General features: G+C 54.0%; 2 protein-coding genes across 6 annotated transcripts in view; one reads left to right on the top strand and one right to left on the bottom strand.

The window, feature by feature from the left end:
• The first annotated feature begins 1,205 nt into the window (after positions 1 to 1,205).
• On the top strand, positions 1,206 to 5,990 carry LOC130871443 (coiled-coil domain-containing protein 74B-like). The gene is made up of 8 exons (XM_057764785.1): positions 1,206 to 1,512; positions 2,311 to 2,355; positions 3,277 to 3,336; positions 3,996 to 4,161; positions 5,005 to 5,188; positions 5,270 to 5,349; positions 5,424 to 5,480; positions 5,639 to 5,990. Exons 1-8 carry the CDS (start codon positions 1,254 to 1,256, stop codon positions 5,880 to 5,882), a joined length of 1,095 nt encoding a protein of 364 aa, XP_057620768.1. The 5' UTR covers positions 1,206 to 1,253; the 3' UTR covers positions 5,883 to 5,990.
• Positions 5,991 to 6,517: 527 nt separating this feature from the next.
• Med15 (mediator complex subunit 15) overlaps positions 6,518 to 14,949 on the bottom strand; it is a 64,520-nt gene continuing 56,088 nt past the window's right edge. For 4 of the 5 annotated variants that reach the window (XM_057765025.1, XM_057765026.1, XM_057765027.1 and 1 more), the window contains 9 exons: positions 10,759 to 10,886; positions 10,526 to 10,653; positions 10,228 to 10,362; positions 10,092 to 10,155; positions 9,129 to 9,195; positions 8,636 to 8,796; positions 8,385 to 8,551; positions 8,036 to 8,134; positions 6,518 to 7,543 (listed from right to left, as the gene is read on the bottom strand). In XM_057765025.1, coding sequence (XP_057621008.1) covers positions 7,407 to 7,543; positions 8,036 to 8,134; positions 8,385 to 8,551; positions 8,636 to 8,796; positions 9,129 to 9,195; positions 10,092 to 10,155; positions 10,228 to 10,362; positions 10,526 to 10,653; positions 10,759 to 10,886 — 1,086 coding nt within the window. In that variant the 3' untranslated portion in view covers positions 6,518 to 7,406. Of the gene's footprint in view, positions 7,544 to 8,031; positions 8,135 to 8,384; positions 8,552 to 8,635; positions 8,797 to 9,128; positions 9,196 to 10,091; positions 10,156 to 10,227; positions 10,363 to 10,525; positions 10,654 to 10,758; positions 10,887 to 14,949 lie in introns of all 5 variants that reach the window. The other variant, XM_057765029.1, reaches the window with a different exon arrangement.

Here is a 14,949-nt window from a genome sequence, read left to right as displayed (position 1 = left end):
TCTGGTCTCCAGGAAGCAAAGACAGAACTCTGAGGTCAAGGCCAGCTTGTCCTACATAACTAGACTGTGGTTCAAACAAACAAACAGACGGTTTGGTTTCTAAGTGGCTAAGAGTGCCTGCTGTGAGGCTGGAGAGATGATCCAGCAGTTAAGAGAGCTTCCTGCCCTTGCAGAGAGCCTGTAGCTCCAGCTCTGGGGGTCACTCCTCTATGGGCATGGCACACCAATAGTATGCACTCCTACAGACTTGCGTAAAACGAAGTTGGGCTTTCTTATTTCAGGTCCTGCTAACTGGGTTCTCTGGACAGAAAAGCAAATGCTTCCTTCAAACAGCTCTCTTTTTGTTTTTTGTTAAAGATTGTTAGTTGTTTTGTTTTTTTCGAGACAGGATCTCACTAGGTAACCCTGGCTGTCCTGGAACTCACTGTGTAAACCAGGCTGACCTTGAACTCACAAAGATCCTCCTGCCTTTGCTTCCCAGTGCTGGAATAAAAGGCTCTTTTGTTCTTTTTTTTTTTTGTTTGTTTGTTTGTTTTGTTTTTCGAGACAGGGTTTCTCTGTAGCTTTGGTGCCTGTCCTGGAACTAGCTCTTGTAGACCAGGCTGGCCTCGAACTCACAGAGATCCGCCTGCCTCTGCCTCCAGAGTGCTGGGATTAAAGGCGTGCCGGCTCTCTTGTTCTTTAGACGCCTCTCAAGTACGGGTTTAGGCAGCTCCCTCCCTCCCTCCCTCCCTCCCTCCCTCCCTCCCTCCCTCCCTCCCTCCCTCCCTCCCTTTTTTCTTCTTACACCCACAAAGATTTCATGAGTGTTAGAAGATTTTTAAAAACTATCGTTGTTTAAAAGTAAGCTATTAAAGCGGAAGACTAAGACCAACTTTAAAAATCAGTGCGGTGGCTCAGCAGGTATAGTGATTGCCGCCCCAGTATGAGTTCCTAAATTTGTTCCCTAGCACCCACATGAGAAGTGGGGAGGGAAGGCGCACACCCAGAATCTTAGCACTGGGCGGCGGGGAGATGGGAGGATCCTGGGGCTCCCCGACCTGACCAGCTAGCAAGGAGGACAGAGTTTAGCTAAAATGCTAAAGCACGCACCCGCACACACAAAACAGTTCGGGAGACAGGCGCGTTCCTCTGGACAGAACGCGGCCGCAGGCCCCGCCCCATGGCGCGCCCCGCCCTCTCCGGCGCGCCCGTTCCCACGGCGACCGGGCGCCAGGCTCCCGCAGCGGGTACTGAGTGGCGAAGGCGCCTTCATGAGCGGGGCAGGGGTGGCGGCCGGGGCACGGCCCCTCAGTTCCGCGGCCCCAGGCTCCCGGAGTGCGACCCGCCCACGCCCGCGCCCTCCTGTCGGCCTGCAGCACGCGGGGACGCAGCAGGCTCCGCTCGGGCTCAGCGAGGCACAGAAGCGGGTCCTGGACCTGGAGAAGAGCCTGCAGTTCCTACAGCAGCAGCACTCGGAGACGCTAGTCAAACTCCACGAGGAGATCGAGCACCTGAAGCGGGAGAACAAGGGTGAGCCTCTGGATGCTAGCCCGGCATTTACAGTCCGAATGCCGCGGCCATCAACTCTGAATAGTCTCCGGGTGCGGGGAAGGACGTCGGTGGCTTTTCTTTAGTAGGGCTTGCCTACAGGGCTTAGTTAGTCCTCGTGTGGTTCGTTTGTGCCCACCAGCCCAGGCAAATGCTGGTCCTTCTGTGCACTCTGCCCAGCGCAGAGTACGGCCCAGCTCAATGTTTAAAACCGTTGCGGAAGTTAAAACAGCAGAGCAAATGCGAGTAAATGGTCACCAGCTAAACACATACAGATCTTTGCCAGGGATTGCTTGGATACTGCCTTGCATCCCTTCCAACCGGGGCGAGGCACCCTACATGCTTCCCATCCCCGAGGCTTGGCCTACCCAGAACTTCAGGCCTCAGTGTGACATGACTGCTATTGGCTCTGCCTCACACCTTAGCTAGCGCTGCTCAACTCCTCCCACTCAGGACCTGTGGCCTCAGTTTTCTCCCTCTTTCTGGTACTGTTTCTACCTGGAATGCCAAAGATGATTTCACTGGGCATCCTACTACATTAGAACTCCCTCTCTATGCTTTGACGGACCAGCCCCATGTCATACCCCACTAACCATTGCCAGGGGACCCTGGAAGGCCAGCCATCCAGTCTTACTTCAGCAGCCCTGTTCCAGGCTGGCCTGAGGATGACAGGGATCAGCCAGAGGCATTTCTGGTGGGACCCATGTAAAGAGGAGCCACACTTCTGCTCTGAGTGGCTGTAGATTGTAGGTGTGATAAGGAGTCTTTGCTTGCTTTCAGATCTTCACTACAAACTAATCATGAACGAGAAGCCTCAGAAAAAAGGTAGGACTCAGCTGTTTGCTGGGAAGCACCACTCATGCCCACGTGGCAGCACCGAGCCCTGCGTGCTAACTTAAGGGGACCAGTATGGGCCACTTTCCCCAGCCACAGCTGGTTTGCTGGCTCTCAGCACCACAGGCATGAGGAGTAGGAACTGCGCAGTAGGGACAGTAGGGAGGTTGCAGGCGCTCCGGCTGCTGAGCCGAACTCCTGCAACTGGAGCAGCCCCATGGCAGCCCCTGACCCTCATTACCCTGGTAGGTCAATGGCTGCTGTGATACTTGCCCCTGGATCCCTAGCCCCAAGCCACTGCTTCCTTACACTTGAGTGAGGTGTCTCTCAGCACACTCCCTTTGGGGACTCCTTCCTGCCATCTCCACAGCAACCTTAGGGGCCTGAGAACTAGCCAGTATCCAGAGCACTTTCTCCTGCCCACTGTGGCTTGCTCTTCTTGTTGGTCCTCCAATATAGCACAGCCCAAGGGCACATCAGCTGAGTTCCTAGGTTCCCTCCCCTAATAAACTTTCAGGTCATTTGGTAATCTGATTGTTAAAGATGTCTGCTTGGAAATAAATATCCCAGTCCTGGCATGCCCAGGCTTCCTCTTTGTGAAGGCATGCAGAGAATAGGAGGGCTCTTCAACAGGGCAGGATGACCTGTTATGAACCCAGTGCAGCCCAAGCTGGTGGCCCGGCCCCGGCAGGACATAGAGGTGGAAGCAGAGGCCATGCTTGATCCAAGACCTGCCTTAGGGCCTACTGCTTCTTTGATCACAGGACTTCTGCTTGGCAGCTGGCCCCTGCAGAAGCCTGGGGTGACTGCTCCTGTGGGGGCTCACCTAGGTGTGTAGCTACCATAAGGAAGTGTGGGACACAGCCCTGCCAGAAGCGGGTTCTCCGGCTGAGCCCTGCGTCTTCTCCACAGGCAGTCTCTCTACATCCAGTCTTCAGTCCAACAAGTCTGCCTCCAACTCCACAGCATCCGGTGAGCCAGGACCCCAGGCTGGACAGTCAGTGGGTCGTGCTGCCTAGAGAGTTGAAAATCCTTGTCTTTAGCAAAGGGGGCAGCCCCAGTATCCTATGTACAGAAACACCCTGTAAAAGGGTCTGTGGGACAGGAGTCCTTGAGGTGAGGCTCCCTAGGAGGACGAAGCCTGGCTGTCAGTGTGGCATAGCCAGATGCTGTAGCAGGCCCACCCTTTGGGGTAGTGAGTAGCTGTGTCATTAACAGAGGAATTCACATACCCAGTCTGTTTCCTTCTGGGAGGGTGGTATGTGCTCCACCCATAGCCCCCAGCCTCTGCCCAGACAAAATACAGAGCCTCTTCTTACATCACCTTCTATAGGAGGCTAGCCAGCTTCATAGCAGCAGCCCCGGGTGAATGAACGCACGCAGGCCAGACCCCAGGCATCTAGTTTCTTCTACCCCAAAACGGAAGCCAGCGTCCTCCACGTGACTAACCTGGCACGTTCAGCAGGCGCTACCTCAGGCTTCACCCTCCCAACTTTATTCCTTCCCTCTCTTCAGGACAGCGGAGGAAACTGATGCAGGGTCAGGGCTACTTGGGTCCATTGGTTGATCCTAGAGAATGGGTCGGTGGCTTCTAAGGCCTTTTGTGATGGCCCTGTTGGTGTGCCCTGCAGCCAGCTCTCAAGGCAAGACCAAGCCCCAGCCCAGCTCCTTCAAGAAGCAAGAGCTGAAGTCTGACGCCCTCCAAAAGACAGAGCTGGAAGAGCAGTCACTCAGCAGTGCTGCCCTGTTCCACAGCAGCAAGCTGGACAAGGCCTCTGGGGTGCAGGGACAGGCCAAGTAAGGCCTGCTTGCACCCGAGGACCAGGCCTGCACCCCAAGGGCCCCAAGCTTACCCTTAATAGGTTTCCACCCTGGGACCAGCATCTCCATAGACCTGATTCCATTTCCATGAAAATGGGCTCCAGGGAGCAGGCAGCCGCCAGGTTGCTAGCAGTTCTACTGGCCTCTACTTTCTTCTCTCCCCTGGGGGTCCTGCAGAGACCCCTGGTTGACCTCACCTACAGGGGACCAGTGGAAACCCCTAAATTGCTATTTTCTCAGAGAAGAGACAGAAAGTGATTTGGCCTAATTAGTTTGCCAGGAGGGAGGGTGGGGTCCCCAGGGACAAGGGTCTTGATATGCAGATCTGGCTGGCTTGGAACTTACCCTGTAGGCCTTTCCCGGGATCTGCCTCATGTGTATGAGGATTACAGGTGTGAGCCACCACACCTGGCTATCAGTCTGTTTTTACCAAGAACACTGAGTAGGATTCCTGTGCCTGACAAGATTGGAGCTGGCGTCTGTCTGATCAGTTTGCCTTTGGGAGACATGGGTTAGCAGAGCAGAGCAAGAGCCAACTCTGGGACTCCAGTTTTCCCAGTAGTCAGGATCTGCCTCCTCTGAAGCCCCAATTCCTGGAACTACTATGGTCAAGAAACATGTGGGATGAGGTTACCTGGCAGCTAGCTAGTTGCTCCCTCAACAAGGCAAAAGAGACAGACCTGGGTCACAGCTGGCTCCGGAGCACCCTGGCTAGTGGGCAATGGAGCCCGGCCTCTTCCACGCTGGCAGGCAGGGAGGCTGTGGGTGGGTGGCTAGACCATTCCCACAGGTCGCCTCTGTGCTGCTGTAATGTTTCAGAGACGAGGATGCAGAGGCTTCCAATTCAGGGGCCACGTTGGTGGGGGGCAGCCATGGCAGGCAAGGAACAGGGATGGCCTCCGTACTGGGCCTGCCCCCGTGCCTGCGCAAGCCCACCACAGTGCAGCAGTGTGAGGTGGTCATCCGTCAGCTGTGGAACGCCAACCTCCTGCAGGCTCAGGAGGTGAGGCCCTGGGCAGGCATATGACCCTGCACGCCAGTGGTATGGGACACTGTACCCACCATGCCTCTCCCTGCTTTTCAGTTACAGCACCTCAAGTCACTCCTGGAAGGGAACCAAAGGCCCAAAGCTGCAGCTGAGGAGGTTGGGCTGGGCTCTCCAAAGTGAGTGCCTTGTGCCCGGTGCCCTGCCCCAGCACAGATGAGGTGTGGGCATCATGGCTAACTTTCTTTCCCAGGGACCAGGAGTCCATGCAGTTCCCCAAGGTCACCGCCAAGGGCCTCTCTAAGAAGTGGTAAGTCCCAGGCAGAGGGAGTGGGTGCCCCCAGGGACAGGAGGGTAGAGTGTCCAGAGTTAAAGCCAGGCAGGCCCTGCTCCTAGCCCAGCGACTGGTTCAGGGTACCGTGAGGCAGCTGGCAGATGCCTGCCCTGACCATGCTTTCCTCCACCCAGCCTAATTCTGAGCCCAATGCCTGCAACAGAGCGTGCCATCCTGCCTGCACTGAAGCAAAGCCTGAAAACCAACTTTGCTGAGCGGCAGAAAAGGCTGCAAGTAGTGCAGAGCCGGCGGCTGCATCGCTCCGTGCTGCTGGGCCGGCGCCCTGGGGGCCGGCCATCCTCTCTTGATAGTGGTTCACATCAGCCCTACTTTTCAGCCACACGAAATTCCAAGACAGACAGAACCCATGACAGATAAAGTACTTGTTCTCGGAATTGGGGAAACTGTCTATTTTCTCTATTATTTTACTATTCCTGCATCTATGCAAAAGCACATTATAAAATGTTATTCCACTACCCACTGACTGAAAATAAAACTGTTTCTCCAAGTCCTAAGCTTCTTTCCTCACAGATGTCAGGTGTCCCTGCTGCTCTGGAAGTGCCTGCCCCATCTAGGCAGCCAGAACTGGCACAGCCTGGGGTGCTGTGCACCAGAACTGTCTCACAGCATCTTGGGGCCAGCTGGCTTCCTTCCTTGACTGGCCTGCGGGCTGCCTTCTAGGTACATGGGCATGACCGAGAACACTGTCCTGGCTGCCTGGACACCAATCATGCTGGGCTCATCTGCTGGAGGGAAAACTGTCTTCTCCAGCTCACACTCTACCTCAGGCCAGCAGCTGCCACCCGGAAGTGGCCAGCCTGCGCCTACTCCTACCCAGCATCAGAGCCTCACCCCTCCACTACCCACCCTTACATTAATCTCAGTAAACTAGACCAGGGCCTGAATCAGGAGGCGATGTCAGGAAGTAGATGAGGTCCAAGGATCCTAAGATGGATAGTACCCCTGCCAGTGGGCCCAGACTCACAAAAGGTAGACACAGTAAACTCCTGACAAACACAGGAATAATAAATTTATTATAAGAATCATATAACAGAGTAGTGCACATATAAAAAGGGGGAATTTCTTTTCACCAGAGCGCTACCCATTACAGCCCAGCGTGGCAAGTGCCTTAGGGCAGCGTTCTGAAGGAAGCCCATGCTCCTGGTGGCGGTACAGATAATAATACGGTGTTCTGAGGCTGTGGGTCCCAATGACAGTATCTGACCAGCCGCTCATGTCTCACAGCACTGACAAAGGCCCTTCACCCAAGAGTGGCATAGGAATGTCAGGGGCAGCCCCCGCCCCAGCTGGTCCTTCTCACAGCACTGAGGAGATCCATAAAGCTGAGGTCCTGCTAGCAGCAGAGAACCTGCTGCTGCCGCTGCCTTACTGGCCTTTCCTTCAAACTGAAACCTGGGCCCTAGATTCAGAAGTATTAATAGTGAGGTGTCCATGTACCTTATGAGGCACAACCTGAACCCCACACTGTGACTGGAGAACTGTGTGTATAGTGAGAGTTTCCTATGTCCTCAACATTCTCCAGACACAAGTACAATGTACTGTGACAGACGCTTAGATGGGACCTGAGTTCTCATGCTGCTCAGTGGACACGGAGTCCAGGAAGGCTGTAGGAAGCATGGCTGTAGGAAGTGTTGGGCCTGACTTCTGGAAGAAATCAATGGAAAGCCTTCCTGGGAACATCCCAGGCCCTCATGCAGCCAGCTCCACAGCTCCCTGGTCAATACTGCACAAGCATGGGGAAACATCTGACAGTCCCAAGACAGAAGGAAAAGCAGGAAAGCTAGCCTAAGCCAGGCCCTCTAGGAAGCCAACCCCCAGTAACATATGGTAGTGATGTGAACTCCGCAGCAGGGGCTGCCGCTGGTCCTCAAGTTCAGCTTGCTAGGCAGCTGAGAGGCAGGCCTGGTGGATGCTCTGGGCCCAGGTGTTGAGCAGGGCTGTGACAGAGTGCTTGTCGGGAAGCTGCAGCAGCCTGGAGGTCATGCACCGGTGCACTGACTGCAGAAAGGGGTTGGCATCTGCAACACAGCAGCAACCATGAGTGCCGGGCCTGGCAAGGCAGCAGCCCCTGAGCCAGCTCTTGCGTCACTTCCGGGAAGGGATGCCACCTCTTAGTCTCCTGTGCTAAGAACTGGAATTTGTATGGAGCCCCAGACAGTCCCTGCTGTGTGCCAGCAGAGCCTTAGGGATTATTCCACCCAAGGGGCTCTCTCTGGAGCCTGATCACACAGACAGAGATACATGAACTGCTGCTGGTGGCCCTGGGTCACCTTGTAGAGCTCCAGAGGAATACCATGAACTTGACTGCCCTCCCCCACTTGACAGGTGCCCTGAAACTGATGGCAAGGGGCAAAGGACACAGTGGCCCTTCTTTCTCCAGGCAACTGTGGTCCAGCCTACCCTGCCTACTGGGGAGATGGGAGGTATCTTTCCGCTGTATAGGGACCCTGGATGTGCAGAGATGATCCTGCCTGCCTTGGGTCTCCAATGGTTTTTCTAGGTTCACCCACCATACTGCCACTGACGGTCGATCCACATCGGGCTCTGAGCAGGGTAGTCAGCAGGCACACTGAGCTCCAGTGGTGGCACACTAGGGAGGTCCTTGTCATCTGGAACACAAGAACTGCACATGTGAACCAGCTGACAGCCTGGCGAGCCGACACAACCCTGCTCACCTCATCCCTGCTTTGGTGGAGAAGGATTGAACGCATGGACTCAGGTGCTGGGGGGAGCTGGGGAGTTGGGACAGGGAATGAGAGGTGAGGCTAGAGCTGCAGTGTGGCAGGCCGTGTGAGCATGTGTGTAGCTTGAAGGCCCTGGAGATGGCAAACCACCACACCCACACCCCTGGACACTCACCCAGCTTGCAGATCAGGTGGACAGCGCCATTGTTGCTACAGTGAGAAGGGTCCAAGTTTACCAGGAACTTGGGGTCCAACCTGGCCACTTCACCTTGCAGCACATTGGGGATGCTCTGCCGCTCATCCTCCTCAAATCTGCGCTTCCGGGAACACACCACTGGGGACCTGGAGGGGGGACTGAAGTATTATGCAGATGCTACACAGCTTCTGGCTGCTGTTTATCGCGAGGCCCAACCCGGGTGTACATACACAATAGGTGGGCCATGGATGGCCATCATGGCGGGCACGAATGTGCGGTACAGGGAGTGGTTGAAGACAGGTGAACGGATGTTGGCCAGGACTGCATCTAGGAGTGGCTGGCACAGGTCCTGCTGTTTGGTTGGAAGAACTGGGGGTGGTGGGGGTGTGGGCTAGAGACAAGACAGAAAGGATCAGTGGCCTGGGCTCAAAGCCTCATCATTTTGAAGAGTCTTCCAGACTCCAGGGTCCTCCCCATAGCCTCTACCAGACAGAGTGCAGACAATGGTGGCTGATTCTGAATGCATTCTAGCCTGCAGCCTCATTCCCACCCCAGTGCCCACATCCTTAGGGCAGGGCCTGAACAGAACTAGCAAACACAGGGGGTAGAAGGAAGGATTGGGCTCTGAGAGTGACTTCTGCCCTCCTTGCTCCCTGGGTAGAATTTCCAGATGAAGTAGGGTTCCTTGAGAGCACTAACTTCTGACCCTCGGGCTCCACTCACCACTGCCATGTCATTCTTGAGTTTCTCCAGGGCAATCTCACACTTCTGCAAGGTCTTCAGGGGACACCTAAGGAGAGGACACATGATCTGATACTCTGCTGGAGGGCTAGGGCAGGCAACTCTTGGAGGCTGGTCCTGACCACCATTCAGGTAGTCTCTGGGGCCTCGGCCACTGGAAGCCATCACAGGACTCCCAGCCCACTAGCGTCTTCCAGAACAGACCCGGCAGGACTCAGTCTCATCTGGGCCAGCTCTTGTGCAATCTTGGCCCTGTGGCTTGAAGGGCTCTAACCTAAGAGGGCCTGGAGGACTGCGTAGCTCCAGCAGGCCTTACCCAGCAGTGACTGCCAGACAACTGGAAGAGTCCTCCTGAAGTCAGGCAGGGCTGTGACACCTCAGTTGGTGTGCAGACATACCCACGGACACCGTAGTCCTCAACACTGCCATTAACTGTACCCTATGGCTGGTGGGCATAGGCGGTGGAAGCCTGGCAGCCCAATGTCATCCACGAGCTTCTAATAGGCCTCATTTGGGCTCGTCTTTACAATCAGTGCACACAGCTGCAGCTGGGCCCACAGCACATGGGGTGAGACGCAGCAGTCTGCCAAAGGCTACTGGCAAGTTAGGAAGAGTCCAAAGGCAGACTCAGCCGTCATGGGTAGCTGCAGGTGGGCCACTACAAACCAGGACCTAGGATAGTGTCCCATGAACCAGGCAGGCTATGACAGCCATAGGAGGAAGTGTGAGGCCCACGAAGCCTTGGGCAGGGTTGAAAGGTGGGTGCTGGGACAGCAGGCAGGATTGAAGCTTCAGCACACACCTACTTGTGAAGTCATCCTTGCTTCAGGCATGGTCCACAGAGCTGCTGGACCCTTTGTTAAGCCCACACTGTCACCAAGTCTTGGGGACTCTGTGAGTTGTGGTACAACACAGTCCCTCCCAAAGTTCTAGAGCAGTGCTCACCGCTTAGAGGGGTCAGTGAGAATGTCCAGCAGGCTCTTCATCTTACTGAGGTCCTTTTTTCTGTCTAGGAAAGGAAGGGGACACTAAGAAACAGGCCCTGCATGTCCCGGCCCCGTCCTGGCCTGGGCCAGCCTACCTTCATTCTTGTCGATCTTGTTGATCATGCGTCGCAGGGGCTCAATGTACTTGGACAACTGCTTCAGCTTGTCCAGATACTGTTGTTCTTCAGCCTGGCTGGAGCCAGCTGGGCTCATGACAGAGCTGGGGTTCACTGCAAAGGACAGGATGGGGAAGATGGATGGCTACAACCTGTGGGGCAGGTGTCACAACAGGTCTGGGGGTCCCATGAGACCTTTACACAACTTGAGACCTTGGGAGGGGAAGGGGTATTAGGCGCTTTGTAGAGCTGTCCACCCATCCCAAGCCCAACTTACCAGGGGTGTTTAAAGGTCCAGGGGAGGGGACGCTGAAGTTCTGTGGGGTGCGTGCTGTCACTGGGCTCTGAGAAGGCTGTGGTGAGGGGCTAGGCAGGAAGCTGCTGGGGGATGGGGCAGGGCCGGAGCTGCAGCCAAGTGAATAAAAGCAGGTCTGAGCCCAGAACACCATGCCAGCCAGGTCAAAAGGGGTGAAGGGAGGATGAAGCATGTGTGCACCCCCACCAGCCTACCTGACATTGGAGTTGGGCTGTGAGCCAGGTTGTGGGGAGGGCTGTGGAGGAGGGGGCATCGACTGTGGGGTCTGCACCTGCTGGCCCGGTGATGGTGAGGACAGCATGGTGAGGCTGCTTTGGCTGACCTGGAAGTGGAGAGACTTAGCCAGCTCCATGCTATACATGCACCCTTCCCAAAGCACCCACTGGTCCGACCTCTCATCTTATACACCCTTTTTATTTTCTTCAAGATGCTATACACTCAGGCACAAGCCTCACCTCTGGGTGCATACAACACATGGTATCCAAGAAGGTGGAAGAAGGCCAGGTGGGCAGCCTGGCTCCTTGGAGGAGGCCCATGAGGATTTCAGGTTTTTGGGCTGGCATAGCTGTGGTAACGACTTGTTTCTCAAGCATTTGTGTGTAAGGAGGGAGCCTAGAAAGGCCTTTTGCTCTGCCTAACCTAGGAAACACTTCTCTGAGGATCAGTAAAGACGGTTCTTTGCTAGCCTATGGAGACAGTCTTCCTGTGTGCCTCCCTGAGTCTTCCTTTCTGACTCTAGCTCCAAGGACAAGGTCTTGAACGAAGTGGCTGTGACTTGTGCAGATGCTGCCGCCTCACCCCATCTTAACTGGGGTGAGATGGGTGGCCAAGGAGTCATGTGCATATCTGTAAGCAGCACTACACTGACTCCACAGCACCTCTGGCTAGCCTGGCAGAGCCCACTTGAAGGGATGAGTATCAGAGATCCCTGGGCTCAGAGGCCTGGCTCTGCCCACAAAGTGGCTGCCCTCTGCTGTCAGCGCACATTCGGACAACAGACACAGGGCTGACTGCACCACCACTAGCTGCTTGGCATCTCAGAGCCGCTGACTAAGCTCTCAGACCCAAGTTTAGTTTCTAGAGACCTCCTGGAGTAGCTCACAACCATCTATAATTCCAGCTCAAGGACCCAATGCTGCCTTCTGGTTCTGTGGGCATTGCCCTCACATGCACTAACCCCCACAGAGAAGCACACACAAAAACATAGTTAAAATCTCAATGAAAAAAAGGGTGGCCCAGACAATGATGTCACTCTGTGACCAAGAAACCCCTGCACAGTGGGGAGCAGGAGAGCAAAGTCAGGCATCTGGCTGCTGGGCAGTCACATCAGTCTTCCTCTGAGCAGAGATTCACCCTGACTTAAGGAGGTCAGAGTTGAGTTCGGCAGACAACATGCAGGTCTCGCTAGAGCATCCAGCACAGCTATGGTGCTGGATGCATTAGGAATCCATGGATACCAGGGCAGGCACATGTCACCCAGACCATAAAACCTGCTTGGAATCAACCCATGTCCTATCAAAGTCCCAGAACCACACAGTTCCAGGAAGACTACAAAGGGTACAAAAAAAGGTTGTAGTTCGAGCCCTGCCCTATTGGCCTGGGCTTCCATACATGTTCCCAAGAGACCCTGAAATCCCTTCCCTTTCTCTGTGCCAACTGCCTACCCACACTTGATACTGCTGCAGCGGCTATTCCTGGTAGCTGTTCCTTGGCTCAGGCATACTACATGGGACAGTTAGGCACCCTGAGGGTCACAGGACTGAACAGGGCTACAAAGTAGGAAATCTCACAGTTCATGTCCTACCTTAACACTCACACTTGAGCACAGGACACACACTTTGACACCCTCTGCCCCAAGACAAGAGGCAGTGGTCTAAGACATGAAGGAACAATAATCAGAGGAGCACAGGGGACAGGTAAAACCTGCAGAGCCCAGCCAAAGGGTCATGCCTTTGGGAACAAGAGGGTCTCTTCCCTGTTGGGAAGCCTGGACATCAGTGTCATGATTCTCTTCCCCTAACACAGTCCAGGCTGCACCCAGCCTATGCTCACGAGACTCTTCCAGACCCACATAAGCAGCATGTGCCCCAGCAAACCTCACCAGGGTTTTACCAGCTCTGGGACTTCCAGGAGACCAAGTATGGGGTCAACCTGGATTCTTTGGCTGCCCCAGGCCAGGGTAGCTGGCAGGCCCCAGAGGATGGGAGGCAGGGAAAGATTTCTAATAGGAAGGGAAACAAACCAAGGATGCCCTTTCACCTCCATGATCTGGAAACTCCAGCCCCTAGAACCTTCTAGGAGTCAGTGCCAAGTTGTTCAAGTCTTAGTCATCACAGATATCCCTGGTACAAAGGAGCAGCCCAAAAAGCATCTATAGCCAGAAGTGACCTAGCAAGGAGCAAGGATGTGGGGAAGAACCAGAGGGGAGCTGCTGTTCTTGGGGCTTCTGCTATCAGGGAAGGGGCGGGCAATGGGACATGAACACATTCTTAGCCCAGGCATGGACATGTCACAGGTGCTAACAAAAGTCCGGGTGGCACCTGAGGAAGAGCTTCTGACAGACCCTTGTACACCATCTGTCACTTGCATGTTATAGGCAGGAACACGGCAACCAGTCAGGTGACTTGCTCAGGGAAAGGCCAGGCACCGTAAACATGGGGCTTCAGCAATGGTGACAGTCTGCTAGGTAGATCATGTGGGAACTATATAGCATGATTGGGTCAGAAGGAAGAATCTGGGTAGACTGACAAAAAAACAAAACAAACCCAGGAGGCCAGAGGAACCACAGCTGGGGATGGGGGTCAATTCAAAGGGCCACAGAGAACCTTGAGACAGGCAGGCACCGTGATTCTGCTCCTTTCTGGATCCTATACCTGCCTAGCACTTAAAACTGCCCTTGCTCCTGACCCAGTACTGAACATGAACATGGAGTCCCACTCCAGAGAAGCAAGGAGCTCTTGTCATGGTCTGCTTGCTTACATTCACCATGTTTCACAGACAGGCAATGAGGATGCTGCTGGCTTGGCCCTGGTGATGACGGGAAGGAAGGGCTGAAATCAGACAGCTATGCTGTTGTATGGCAGAAGGCAGCCTGCAGCCTTTTCTCCACTGATTCTCTCCCGTAAGTACTCTCAGAGCTTTTATCCTCTGAGGAGGCAAGCAAAAATGAATGTGCTAAAAAAAAAAAAAAAAAAAAAAAAAAAAAAATCAAGCCAGCTGGGCCATGGTGGCACATGCCTTTAATCCCAACACTTGGGAGACAGAGTCAGGAAGATCTCTGAGTTCAAGGTCAGCTACAGAGTGAGTTCCAGTACACAGAGAAACCCTGTCTCAAAAAACCAGTAAAATAAAATAAACAAAACAAAAAAATCAAAGCAAAGCAAAGCAAAGCACAACCTTGTCTTAGATGCTCTGGCCACACTGTACTGCTCCAGACTCCTACAGCTGATGCATTTGTCTCCGGCACACTAGCAAAGAGCTGCATGGACATGTCCCCACCTGCTAGGACCTCACAGGACAATCAATAAGTCTGGGTAGACTTAAGCTGGTATCTAACAGTGATGGCTCAGTCAATCAAGCCATAGTGTTCTATGAAAGTGGCCCAAACTTTTTCAAGTACCTTTTATCTATTTTTATCTATTTTTCTCTCTTTCCTTTCCTCCAATGAACTTCCTTGCCTTCTGGGTTTAGGAAGCACTATAGATCCTAAGAACCACTCAGTTCACAGTAGGAGACAGAGGCAGGATAAGGCCCAGGCCAGAACCCAGTCCAAGAGATGCACAGACAGGAGAGAGAGAGAGAACAAGGCTGTCAGAGCAGCAACAAAAGCAGGGCTAAGGGTTCCTAGGAGAGTCTACTGACAGGACTTGAGTCCTGATCCTCAGCACGCTACCTTCTGCTCCTTCCCACTTGTCCACGGTGAAAGCTAACATGATTTTACACACGAAGAACCTTGCTCAAGATCTGGCATACATTACACCCTCAAAATGTTGGGGACCTTTAGTTTCCACAGAGTCCTCTGTTAAGTCATCTATCTCCACAACTCCACCTGGCTCTGTGAACTCAACGCACACTGAGCAAGAGGCCTCTGCACCTCTGAAGGAAACTACACAACTGTCCCATGACTATGTGCAGTTCCTGCGTGTGGGACCTCAGGCAAGGCAGGAATTCCATCTGCTAGAATTATAGATACATTTTCCTTTGTAGGAAAAGGAATTAATTGTAAAGTTCTTTCAGTTATCAGGTTCCCTACAATAAACTCACTCACATGGAAAGCCCTGTGATGAAGGCACACTCAGGCACTCTGCTCTCATCATCTTCACACAATGCCGTACACAAAGGAATACACAGGTGGGGGACATGTGCACAGCCTATGTCCATGAAAT

The sequence above is a fragment of the Chionomys nivalis genome, chromosome 3 (assembly GCF_950005125.1).
Source record: "Chionomys nivalis chromosome 3, mChiNiv1.1, whole genome shotgun sequence".
Lineage (NCBI taxonomy): Eukaryota > Metazoa > Chordata > Mammalia > Rodentia > Cricetidae > Chionomys > Chionomys nivalis.
This window is presented reverse-complemented; position numbering and strand designations above follow the sequence as displayed.

Excerpts from the sequence above, each read along its gene's own strand:
- LOC130871443 (XM_057764785.1), top strand. The coding sequence starts at position 1,254 with ATGAGCGGGGCAGGGGTGGCGGCCGGGGCACGGCCCCTCAGTTCCGCG. Across the intron at positions 1,513-2,310 it reads CCTGAAGCGGGAGAACAAGG|ATCTTCACTACAAACTAATC; the intron begins GTGAGCCTCTGG and ends GCTTGCTTTCAG. Across the intron at positions 5,481-5,638 it reads AAGGGCCTCTCTAAGAAGTG|CCTAATTCTGAGCCCAATGC; the intron begins GTAAGTCCCAGG and ends TCCTCCACCCAG.